The sequence below is a fragment of the Haematobia irritans genome, chromosome 1, assembly GCF_050003625.1.
Source record: "Haematobia irritans isolate KBUSLIRL chromosome 1, ASM5000362v1, whole genome shotgun sequence".
Taxonomy (NCBI): Eukaryota; Metazoa; Arthropoda; class Insecta; order Diptera; family Muscidae; genus Haematobia; species Haematobia irritans.
Genome location: NC_134397.1, coordinates 269,287,003 through 269,300,338, shown reverse-complemented (window position 1 = coordinate 269,300,338; position 13,336 = coordinate 269,287,003). Strand labels below are relative to the sequence as shown.

The following is a 13,336-nucleotide window of genomic DNA, read 5'->3' as shown; positions in this document are numbered from 1 at the left end:
TGCGCTCAGAAGCGCATATTGATTTGAAAGAAAATTGCTTTTTGTGTCAAAAGAAACCTGAACTTTTAAACAAACGGGACAGAAAACAAAAACATACGGTGGAATAACTAGAACTAGTGGGGATATGAAATTCCGATTCATTTGCTATTTTTATTAACACTACAGTAAAGTCATGCGAACAAATACGCCTATTATTCGCATTATACACAATGTACGTTTCTCGTAAATATTTTGTGCAAAAAACAATCTATGAAATTATAAAAATAAAAATAACAAGCGTATACGACCGTAAGTTCGGCCAGGCCAAATCTTATATACCCTCCACCATGGATTGCGTAGAAACTTCTACGAAAGACTGTCATCCACAATTGAATTACTTGGGTTGTGGTAATACTTACCGATGGCAAGGTATCTTAAAACTTCTTAACATTGTTTTCTAAATTGTGAGTTAGTCCATACGTGGCATATATTAGACAAGAAAGGTATGTGTAGGTAAGTCTACAAATAATTACGAATCGATATGAACTGTTGTACGGTACGTAGAGAGCCAGAATTGAAATATGGGGGTCGCTTATATGGGGGCTATATACAATCCCAGCAAAAAAATTTCGAAGTTCTCCCAAAGACACAACTTTAAAAGCACTTCCAGAAGATGCACTTACAATGATGTTCTTTATTTTAACTACCCCGGAGATTCTTTTAATTCAATTTTTTATAACTTGGGTTTTTCATACTTTTAATGGATAATTTTAACTTTTTTTGTTTTAAATAGGTTAAAAACACTTTAAGAATTCATAAATTGGTACAAATCATTTAAATTTTGTCAAAAAAAAAATCCTAAATCCAATCTAACAAAATTGTGAATTTTTCAAAATATTTGAGGTCAAACGTTTCCGACAAGCGATAGAATCCATTAAAAATTATACAAATTATATATTTGACGAAATATCACAGAATTTTTTAATTTACATCCAAAACATTGAATTCGATCACACCTAAAGAAGTGATGCAAATTCAGTGCAACGGCTGTTGATGTTAAATTCATCGCTTCTGCATCAATTGTGCACCACTTCCGGATCCAAAAATAACATTTTCAGTACTTTTCTGGCGACGCTGGGATTATGAACTTGATATGGACCAATTTTTGTGTGATTGGGGATCGATTTATCTGAGGGCTATATATAACTATAGACCGATATGGACCTAGTTAAGCATGGTTGTTAACGGACATATACTAGCACAATGTACCAAATTTCAACTGACTCGGATGAAATTTGCTCCTCCAATAGGCTCCAAAACCTAATATCGGGATCGGTTTATATGGGGGCTATATATAATTATGGACTGATATGAACCAATTCTTGCATGGTTGTTGGATACCATATAAAGGGTGATTCTTTTGAGGTTAGGATTTTCATGCATTAGTATTTGACAGATCACGTGGGATTTCAAACATGGTGTCAAAGAGAAAGATGCTCAGTATGCTTTGACATTTCATCATGAATAGACTTACTAACGAGCAACGCTTGCAAATCATTGAATTTTATTACCAAAATCAGTGTTCGGTTCGAAATGTGTTTATCGACAAATTTTGTTCAGCGATGAGGCTCATTTCTGGTTGAATGGCTACGTAAATAAGCAAAATTGCCGCATTTGGAGTGAAGAGCAACCAGAAGCCGTTCAAGAACTGCCCATGCATCCCGAAAAATGCACTGTTTGGTGTGGTTTGTACGCTGGTGGAATCATTGGACCGTATTTTTTCAAAGATGCTGTTGGACGCAACGTTACGGTGAATGGCGATCGCTATCGTTCGATGCTAACAAACTTTTTGTTGCCAAAAATGGAAGAACTGAACTTGGTTGACATGTGGTTTCAACAAGATGGCGCTACATGCCACACAGCTCGCGATTCTATGGCCATTTTGAGGGAAAACTTCGGAGAACAATTCATCTCAAGAAATGGACCGGTAAGTTGGCCACCAAGATCATGCGATTTGACGCCTTTAGACTATTTTTTGTGGGGCTACGTCAAGTCTAAAGTCTACAGAAATAAGCCAGCAACTATTCCAGCTTTGGAAGACAACATTTCCGAAGAAATTCGGGCTATTCCGGCCGAAATGCTCGAAAAAGTTGCCCAAAATTGGACTTTCCGAATGGACCACCTAAGACGCAGCCGCGGTCAACATTTAAATGAAATTATCTTCAAAAAGTAAATGTCATGGACCAATCTAACGTTTCAAATAAAGAACCGATGAGATTTTGCAAATTTTATGCGTTTTTTTTTTAAAAAAAGTTATCAAGCTCTTAACAAATCACCCTTTACTAACATCACGTACCAAATTTCAACCGAATCGGATGAATTTTGCTTTTCCAAGGGGCTCCGTAGGTCAACTCTGGTGATCGGTTTATATGGGGGCTATATATAATTATGGGCCGATGTGGACCATTTTTTGCATGGTCATTAGAGACCATATACTAACACCATGTACCAAATTTCAGCCGGATCGGATGAAATTTGCTTCTCTTAGAGGCTCCGCAAGCCAAATCGGGGGATCGGTTTATATGGGGGCTATATATAATTATTAGCCGATGTGGACCAATTCTTGCATAGTTGTTAGAGACCATATGCTTACACCATGTATCAAATTTCAGCCGGATCGGATCAAATTTGCTTCTCTTAGAGGCTTCGCAAGCTAAATCGGGGAATCGGTTTATATGGGGGCTATATATAATTTGGACCGATGTGGACCAATTTTTGCATGGTTATTAGAGACCATACACTTACATCATGCTCCTCATCATATACTAACACCATGTACCAAATTTCAGCCGGATCGCATGAAATTTGCTTCTCTTAGAGGCTCCGCAAGCCAAATCTGGGGATCGGTTTATATGGGGGCTATATACAATTAATGACCGATGTGAACCAATTTTTTCACGGTTGTTAGAGACCATATACTAACACCATGTACCAAATTTCAGCCGGATCGTATGAAATTTGCTTCTCTTAAAGGCTCCGCAAGCCAAATCGGGGGATCGGTTTATATGGGGGCTATATATAATTATGGACCGATGTGGACCAATTTTAGCACAGTTGTTAGAGACCATATACTTACACCGTGTACCAAATTTCTGCCGGATCGGATGAAATTTGCTTCTCTTAAAGGCTCCGCAAGCCAAATCGGGGGATCGGTTTATATGGGGGCTATATATAATTATGGACCGATATGGACCAATTTTTGCATGGTTGTTAGAGATCATATGCTGACACCATGTTCCCAATTTCAGCTGGATCGGATGAACTTTGCTTCTCATAGAGTCCCCGCAAGCCAAATTTGGGGGTCCGTTTATATGGGGGCTATACGTAGAAGTGGACCGATATGGCCCATTTGCAATACCATCCGACCTACATCAATAACAACTACTTGTGCCAAGTTTCAAGTCGATAGCTTGTTTCGTTGGGAAGTTAGCGTGATTTCAACAGACGGACGGACATGCTTAGATCGACTCAGAATTTCACCACGACCCAGAATATATATACTTTATGGGGTCTTAGAGCAATATTTCGATGTGTTACAAACGGAATGACAAAGTTAGGTTAGGTTAGGTTAGGTGGCAGCCCGATGTATCAGGCTCACTTAGACTATTCAGTCCATTGTGATACCACATTGGTGAACTTCTCTGTTATGACAAAGTTAATATACCCCCATCCTATGGTGAAGGGTATAAAAATCAATAAAAATATAACTTGCAAAATTCAAATTCATAGTCAGGACCATCTTCAACATAGTAGTCATCATTAACTTCATCGCTTTCATAGTCCAATTCATAGTCACCCCAGTCGTAAGTATAACGAGCTGCAAAATCAAATTATGAAAACAAAGTCTAATCAATTCAAAAGCAAGTTAAGACTACGCTCAAAATCGAATATAAAAGAATTGACCAATTGAGTGAATATGGAAAAACAATATCCAATAATTGATTTCTGGGTTCAGTAGCCTGTTTCGATTTTTTCTTGGTTTACGTGAGTCATTATCCATCGTGTTTAGCTAAACAGTGTGAGACAGTTTTCTAAAATGATTGCAGGTCCAATTTATGTCCAACACTGCTTTGCGCCGATAGGTTTTTGATGGTCACAATGGTTTTCCAGTTGGATAAGTTAATCTTCAGGGTCTCCATTAAATTCTTCTTAACTCTATATTGCCCAAACCCGCCTTTAGGCGGGCTTCGTTAGTGAAACACACCTTAAGACAACAAAAATGAATAAAATAAATAGAAAACTTAGTTGAACCTGTCCAAGAGACTTTGCAGCATATACTGAATTTTACCGTATACATTTTTTTTTTGAATAGTTTTCTTGCTTTTGTGTCGTGAACATTGAATATTTAATCAGCTGACAAAAAAAAATTGGAGCATTAGAGGGTTAAAAAAAAACACAAATGTTTGTATTCCCCAATCTAGTTCTATTGATAGAAACTATTGAAAATATACTTCTTTTATATAATATATATACATCTATTTCTTACTTGGTCTGGAGCAGGTGGAGCAGGTATTCGTGGTCTGAATATGGTGATCGGAAAATCATCACCTTGTTGAGTTGTAGGTGATTTATAGTTGACCGAACACTGAGGAATTCGTCTTTTTGAAGTTTATCGGGTGAGTTACTTTGAAATTATTAAATCGGGAGTTGATGAGCTTTTCATCTTTCAGATGGCTATGAGTGGCTGTATTTGGCGATATGTGGTTCACGTAGAAGTGGACTGCAACAGCTTAGGTATCGGTAGTAGTACGCTTTAGGTACCTCTTTCACTTATCTATGTGTAAGCTGTAGATGCGAAGAACTCTCTGATGGAATTGTCTATTCGAAGAAATTAGTGGTTGAACTGTAAATCCCACATATATATCTATATAACACAGTAGTGTAACTGTTCAATAATGCAATGGTGAAAGTGTAGATGCGAAGAACTCAGTCGTTAAACTGATGATCCCCGAAAACTCGGTGAAGAAACTATTAAGAATTTAGTGGTGGAAATGTAGATCCGACGAACTCGGTGCTGAAAGTATTGATCTGAAAATCTCTGCTGTGGATCTGGAGACATAAAGACTTCAGTTGTGCAATTATAGCTCCGAATAACTCTGTGGTTTAACAGTGTAGATCCGAAGAACACTGTGAGTGAACTGTAGATGTGAAACACTCAGTGATGGAAACAACTCCATGGCGGAACTATAAATTCAAAAAATTCATTAGTTCAATTATAGACCCCAAGAACTCTGTGGAACAACTTTAGATCCGAATAACTAAGTTCTTAAGCTGTAAGTCCGAAGACCTCTGTAGTAAAACTGTATAACCAATACTGTATATGTCTATAGTGGAGCTATAGCTCTAAAGAATCCAGTGGTGGGCTTGTAGATCTAGGAATTTTATGATACAACTGTAGATGCGAAAAACTTAGTCTTTCAACGTTAATTTCGAGGAACAATATAGTGACACTTTAGATCTTCGTATTCAATGGTGAAGGTGTAGATCAAAAGAGCTCAGTGGTGAAACTGCAGATCCAACGTATTCGGTGGTGGAACAGAAGGTCCGAAGAAGTCAGTAGCGCAACTGTAGATTCGAACATGCCAGTGAACTGAACTGAAATGTAATCCAAAGAGCTCAGTGGTGGAATTGTTGATCCAAAGGATTCAGTGTTGACACATTTAACATTTCGGTAATCATTGACATATTTAACATTTCGGTAATCATTGTTTCTGTTGAATTTTATGTTTTATGTTGACTTGTATATATGAATAACTCAATAGTGGAACTATACATCCAGAGAATTCAGTCTTACAACTGTAGATTCGAAGAATTCCGTGGTGAAACTGTAGATTCGGAAATGTTGATCCGTAGAAGTTATTGGTAGAACTGGAATAACTCAGTGGTGGAAATGTAGATGCGAAGAACTCGATCAGGTTAACTTAAAAGCAGAATCTCTCAGTGTTAATACGTATAAAGTGCCCAGAAGAAATTACCTAGAACTCTTAGAAAGTTGACCATTGAACTACAACTCTTTGCAAAATAAGTAAAACTCAACCAATTAACTAATTGAGAATTTATTCTCAATTAAATGTCAATTTTTTATGTCATTCAAAATCATTCTGGATGGCAAACTATCAATACCTGGACTTATAATAAATAATACCCTGTTCCACAGTGTGACGCAGGGTATAAAAAGGTATAGGTAGATTTGTTTGTTTTTTTTTTTTTTTTAAATTTATATTTGATGGATTTATCTTTAAATTAAAAAATTAGTTTTGGATTATAACGGTTAAACAACACATTTTATATGAAATAGTAACATGTGATTTAAAAGTTATTGTTAGAACGGCTTCCGACTACTATTAGATGGGTTATGCTTAACAAATCCCTGTCTTTAGAGGATTTTTTGTTATGTGATGATGCAGAATACAAGGACTTGTCCTCCTTTGTGCCTATTGTTTTTCGGCCATCGCTTTTCCGAATTCCACTGCATCATATATCGTAAATGCTATATCAATTGCAGTCATTATAACAGGCAGCACTAGACTTAGGTAAGGCACTAATATTCCAACAAATATGGGTAGAAGTTTGAATAGAATCGATCTACCGACTTTCCAAAGAACTTTTGGTAGGATATTTTTTAAGATTCTCCTTGCTATCTCTCTCATTGCTAATCGCCATGACTTGGTACCCTTAAATAACGTAAGACCTTTCAGTGGTGCAGGTCTCAACATTGTTATATGTTTCAATGCAGCTCTTCCCGAATTTTTGACGGCACGTACAACGGGTAAAAGATTTTTGGGTCTTAGAAATTGTTGTCTTAATTTTCTGAGTGCTATCGATCGACGATTCATGAATTTTTGAAATTGTTTTTTGATTTTTCCATTGGTTTTTTTACGTTTCTTTTTGATATCTCTGTCTTCCTCCTCGGGAAGATCGTAATGACAACAATCTGCATAATCTGCACACTGTGGAAAGCAAAAACAGAAGAATGAACAATGGATAAAATAAAAAAATTATATATTTTTCTTTTTTTTTAATGGACATACCTTGCAATCATCATAATAGGAGATTTCATAATCAGCTCGACCATCATCATAATAATAATCGTTGATGTCATCGGTCTTATATTCCTCCCCGTCTTCGAAACTATGATTCCAGTCATACACGAATAAGGCTAAGATAAGGAAATTTCGTTCATAAATTTTTTTTTCTAAAACTCACGACTTACTACTCAAAGGAGGTCCTTAAAAAGTTCAAACTGTCTATATAATAACAACAGGAAATTAAATTGTAACAAATATATACGGCCGTAAGTTTGGCCAGGCCAAATCTTATGTACCCTCCACCATGGATTGCGTAGAAACTTCTACGAAAGACTGTCATCCACAATCGAATTACTTGGGTTGTGGTATCTTAAAACTTTTTTACATCGTTTTCTAAATTGTGAGTTAGTCCATACGTGGTATATATTAGACAAAAAATGTATGTGTACACACAAAAAAATTTCACGAAAAATTTTCCAATTAAAATTTTAATTGAGTTTTAAAAAATATTCAATTAAAAATTTAATTGATTCAACAAATTTTTAAATTGAAACAAAAATCAATCACAAAAATAATAGTATCAATTAATTTTTTAATTGGATCAATTAACTTTTTAATTGACCTTCAATTAATTTTTTAATTGATACTATCATTTCTGTGATTGAAGACATTTAAATTAAAAATTAATTGGATCAATTAATTTCGTGATTGAATCAGAAAATTTTTTTTTGTGTGTAGGTAAGTCTACAAATAATTACGAATCGATATGGACTTTTACACGGTACGTAGACAGCCAGAATTGAAATATGGGGGTCGCTTATATGGGGGCTATATACAATTATGAACTTGATATGGACCAATTTTTGTGTGATTGGGGGCTATATCGAAATTTATATGGGGGCTATATCGAAACCTGGACAGATATAACTAATCTTCGAATTTGCCCTATCTGCCCACAAAAAAGAAATTTGTGCCAAATTTCAGGACAACAGCGCCATTATTGAAGGTTGTAGCGTGTTTACAACAGACAGACGGACATGGTTGTATCGTCTAAGAATGTCTCTCTGATCAAGAACATATCGAAAATCGATATATCGATATGGTACAAATGGAAGAGGAGCCACCGTGGTGCAATGGTTAGCATGTCCGCCTTGCATTCACCGGGTCGTGGGTTCGATTCCTGCTTCGACCTAACACCAAAAAGTTTTTCAGCGGTGGATTATCCCACCTCAGTTATGCTGATGACATTTCTGAGTGTTTCAAAGCTTCTCTAAGTGGTTTCACTACAATGTGAAACGCCGTTCGGACTCGGCTATAAAAAGGAGGTCCCTTGTCATTGAGTTTAACATGAAATCGGGCAGCACTCGGTGATAAGAGAGAAGTTCACCACTGTGGTATCGCAATGGACTGAATAGTCTAAGTGAGCCTGAAATATCGGGCTGCCACTATACCTACTTTCCAGCAAGCAAAGCCACTTCTTGGCTCTTTCCTTGCATTTTTTGATCATCATCATGACTTCAATATGTGTTGCATCCGTTCTCGTTATATGTTCAGTTCACTAGAAAGTTTCCTACCTCTGCGGCGAGTGAGCCGCCGTGGGTTCGATTCCTGCTTCGACCTAACACCAAAAAGTTTTTCAGCGGTGGATTAACCCAACTCCCTTGTCATTCAGCTTAACATGGAATCGGGCGACACTCAGTGAGCTAAGTGAGCTTGATACATTGGGCTGCCACCTAACCTAGCCTAACCTAACCTACCTCTGCTGCGTGGAATACGATCAAATATTCCCTTAAAAAAACAAGAGATTTATTTACACATCAATTATTAAGGGATTTATCGATAGTCACTTGTGGTTTTCCGGCAACTATTACGCTTAAATTCCATCACGAATAACTTTATTGAAATTCTCAAACAGCTTTTCAACCTCAACCTTACTTCAAATATTCTTCTGGCTTATATATTAAGGACATTTATCTGGACCTGTGATAGCATCAGTTATAATTTAATAAAATTTTGTTACAACTCCCAAAACTATCAAAAGTATGCTAATCTTCTTAAATTTTTTTTAAATCAAATAAATATTGGATATTGCTCTTCGAACCAACCAAACTGTTTTGATTCTTCATTTTATTACATATTCGAAAGTTACATCTATTGCCCCTGAGTATTTTCCTTTAACAAAATTACTTACATGGTTTGGATCTCACTATTTGTATGATTCGTCCATCTTCTGCTTCGACCTGTAAACATCCTTCAACTTCACAATAATTGTAAAAATCAATGTAATTCATATCGAACTCATAATCATCATGTGTTTCGTATTCGTCTGGGTTAAGATCACGTGAACTCAATGAATTTGGTATGACAGCCAACCATAATTTCACAATTAGTATCAACTTAACTCTATTCATTTTAAAGAAAAATTAAAATTGCTTACAACACACATTCTTGGTTGGAAAAATTCAACCAACTAAAATATTTAGAAATAATGACAATTTGAATTGTTATTTAAAGTCTGTTGTTAATTATTATGGAAAAATATTCCCAACATGGTGCGAAGGTACTTACTTCAAAAAACAAATGCATAACCATGTTTTTGAAGAGAATATTTTATTATTATACATTAACTAATAAAAACATAAAGTTACTCTATTATAAGGTTTATTAAAAATGTTATATTGTAGACGGGGGACTGAAGCTCATATAGTATCTATGGATTCGTAAATTTGATATACATAAAAAAATACCAATTTAAATATCTAAATAAAAAATTCCAAACTAAGACATTAGAGGTGTGCGATTCTCGTAATTCAAGAAAATTCTCGTGACTTTCGATAATTTTCGTTATTGAAGAAACATTTTTGCGACACACACGTAAAACTAATTTATTTGAATTCCAAGGGTTTGACCTCCCTTTTTTTTGGTAAAAAATCATTTTTAGGGAGCTATCTACACACAAAAAAAATTCTGATTCAATCACGAAATTAATTGATCCAATTAATTTTAATTAATATTAATAATTAAAAAAAATTTAATTGGGTGTCAATTAAAAAATTAATTACAAAATTTTTGTTTAAATTTAAAAATTTGTTGAATCAATTAACATTTTAATTGAATATTTGTATACCCTCCACCATAGGATGGGGGTATATTAACTTTGTAATTCCGTTTGTAACACATCAAAATATTGCTCTAAGACTCCATGTATATATATTCTGGGTCGTGGTGAAATTCTGAGTCGATCTAAGCATGTCTGTCCGTCCGTCCGTCTGTTGAAATCACGCTAACTTCCGAACGAAACAAGCTATCGACTTCAAACTTGGCACAAGTAGTTGTTATTGATGTAGGTCGGATGGTATTGCAAATGGGCCATATCGGTTCACTTTTACGTATAGCCCCCATATAAACGGACCCCCAAATTTGGCTTGCGATTGCTCTAAGAGAAGCAAATTTCATCCGATCCGGCTGAAATTTGGTACATGGTGTTAGTATATGGTATCTAACAACCATGCAAAAATTGGTCCATATCGGTCCACTTTTACGTAAAGCCCCCATATAAACGGACCCCCAAATTTGGCTTGCGAATGCTCTAAGAGAAGCAAATTTCATCCGACCAGGCTGAAATTTGGTACATGGTGTTAGTATATGGTATCTAACAACCATGCAAAAATTGGTCCACATCGGTCCATAATTATATATAGTCCCCATATAAACCGATCTCCCGATTTGGCTTGCGGAGCCTCTAAGAGAAGCAAATTTCATCCGATCCAGTTGAAATTGGGTACTTGCATTAGCGTAACTAGACAATTTTCCTAGGGGGGGCTATAGCCCCCCTAGCTAAAAATTTATATTTCATTTATTTATATTTCAATTAATGTTTTATTCCATAAAAATGAATAAAAAAATTAGACATCAAAATAACTCGAAAATTAATTTATAATAAAGCAAGTAAAAGTAGTTCCACACATTTCCCAGCAAAAAAATGTGGAAGTTCTTCCAAAGACACATCTTTAAAAGCACTTCCAGAAGATGTACTCCCAATGATGTTCTTTATTTTAACTACTCAGGAAGTTCTTTAAATTCAATTTTTTATAACTGGGTTTTTTCATACTTTTAATGGGAAATTTTAACTTTTTTGTTTCAAATACCTTAAAAACGAAGTAAGAATTCATAATACGGTACAAATAATTTGAATTTTGTCAAAAAAAATTCTAAATCCAATCTGAAAAACTTGTGAATTTTTGAAAATATTTGAGGTTTGACAAGCATTAGAATCCATTAAAAATTATAAAAATTATTTATTTGACAAAATATAACAGAATTTTTTAATTTACATTCAAAACATTGAATTCGGATCACACCTAAAGAAGTGATGCAAATTCAGTGCAACGGCTGTTGAAATTGCTGTTAAATTCATCCCTTCTTCGCCAATTTTGCACCACTTCCGGATCCAAAAATATCATTTTCATTACTTTTTTGGCGACGCTTTTTTGGCTGGGCTTGTTTATTTTTTTTTTTTAAATGGAAAATCGTAAATAGGTTTTCAAATTCTGGGGGGGCTAAAATTTTTCTGGGGGGGTCTAAGCCCCCTCCCCAGAGGCCTTCCTACGCTTATGGGTACTTGGTGTTAGTTTATGGTCTCTAACTACCATGCAAGAATTGGTCCATATCGGTCCATAATTATATATGGCCCCCATATAAGCCGATCCCCAGATTTGACCTCCGGATCCTCTTAGAGAAGCAAAATTCATCCAATCCAGTTGAAATTGGGTACGTGGTGTTAGTATATGGTCTCTAACAATCATGCAAGAATTGGTCCATATCGGTCCATAATTATATATAGCCCCCATATAAATCGATCCCCAGATTTGTCCTCCGGAGCCTATTGGAGGAGCAAAATTCATCCGATCCGGTTGAACTTTGGAACGTGGTGTTAGAATGTGGTCTCCAACAAACACGCAAGAATTGGTCCATATCGGTCCATAATTATATATAGCCCCCATATAAACCGTTCCCCAGATTTGATCTCCGGAGCCTTTTAGAGGAGCAAAATTCATCTGTTCCGACTGAAATTTGCAACGTGGTGTTAGTATAAGGCCGCTAATAACCATGCCAAAATTGGTTCATATCGGACTATAGCTATATATAGGCGATCCCCAATGACACCAATCGGCAATGACAATCGGTTCATAATCATGGTTGCCACTCGAGCCAAAAATAATCTACCAAAATTTTATTTTTATAGAAAACATTGTCAAAATATTATGTCTATAGAAAATTTGGTCAAAATTTTATTTCTATAGAAATTTTTGTCAAAATTTTATTTCTATAGAACATTTTGTCAAAATTTTATTTCTATAAAAAATTTTGTCAACATTTTTTTTCTATAGAGAATTTTGTCAGAATTTTATTTCTATAGAAAATGTTATCCAAATTTTATTTCTATATAAAATGTTTTCCAAATTGTACTTCTATAGAAAATGTTGTCAAAATTTTATTTTATCAAAATTTTATTTCTATAGAAACTTTAAACTTAATTATATACGTATTTAATCGGCCTTTTTTAGTTAAATATATACCACGTATGGACTATGTGGTATATATTACGGTGTTAGGAAGTTTTAAGATATCTTGTCATCGGCAAGTGTTACCGCAACCCAAGTAAATCGATTGTGGATGACAGTCTTCAGTAGAAGTTTCTACGCAATCCATGGTGGAGGATACATAAGCTTCGACCTGGCCGAACTTACGGCCGTATATACTTGTTTTTCAGTGAGTTGTGTTCAAAAATGTTCATGACCAATTATTTGTACATTTTCATGGAGTTTGGGAAAAGTTTTTGCATGTCAATTGGCGAGGCCAAGTACTGAAATCTCTGTAAATGTATTATCCTTTTTTTATTTTTCCAAACGTTTATCAAAAGTGTATAAAATTGCCTGCCATAAATCTCAAATTTAAATTTCTATTTATATACGGCGGATAAAAAGTTTTGCACTTGCCATGCCCATTAACCCCATTAAGCCGTTCGCCTCGTAGGCGTATTAATCGTTCATTCATTCTTTTTCGGTTCAATAAACACACAAAAGTCATTAATTTCAAAATTAATTTCGCAGAAAATTCCACGCAGTGGACCACCATCGATAACCACACAAAAGTAATAAATTTTATTTAATGATCAAATAACCCTAGCTAGAAAAGTGGGTGCGTGGTGGTGGAATACCGTGATATTTAAATATTTTCGCATAGCAAAAACGAAGACATCTTTAAAA

The 13,336-nt window shown here is 35.3% G+C and overlaps 2 protein-coding genes across 4 annotated transcripts in view; one reads left to right on the top strand and one right to left on the bottom strand.

The window, feature by feature from the left end:
* The window catches only part of Kul (Kuzbanian-like), a 793,173-nt gene that overhangs the window by 607,416 nt on the left and 172,421 nt on the right, over positions 1–13,336 (top strand). The gene's annotated exons all lie outside the window — the stretch shown is intronic.
* Positions 6,229–9,532, bottom strand: LOC142223614 (uncharacterized). The gene is made up of 3 exons (XM_075293491.1): positions 9,259–9,532; positions 7,071–7,198; positions 6,229–6,989 (listed from the first exon to the last, which is right to left on the bottom strand). The coding sequence occupies exons 1-3, from the start codon at positions 9,476–9,478 to the stop codon at positions 6,474–6,476; spliced, it is 864 nt and encodes a 287-aa protein (XP_075149606.1). The 5' UTR covers positions 9,479–9,532; the 3' UTR covers positions 6,229–6,473.

What these genes read in the sequence shown, in the direction of transcription:
- LOC142223614 (XM_075293491.1), bottom strand. Translation starts at nt 9,478, where the DNA reads ATGAATAGAGTTAAGTTGATACTAATTGTGAAATTATGGTTGGCTGTC. An exon ending in AATAGTGAGATCCAAACCAT is followed by an intron (nt 7,199 to 9,258) that starts GTAAGTAATTTT and finishes TCCTTATCTTAG; the next exon opens with CCTTATTCGTGTATGACTGG. An exon ending in CCTATTATGATGATTGCAAG is followed by an intron (nt 6,990 to 7,070) that starts GTATGTCCATTA and finishes TGCTTTCCACAG; the next exon opens with TGTGCAGATTATGCAGATTG.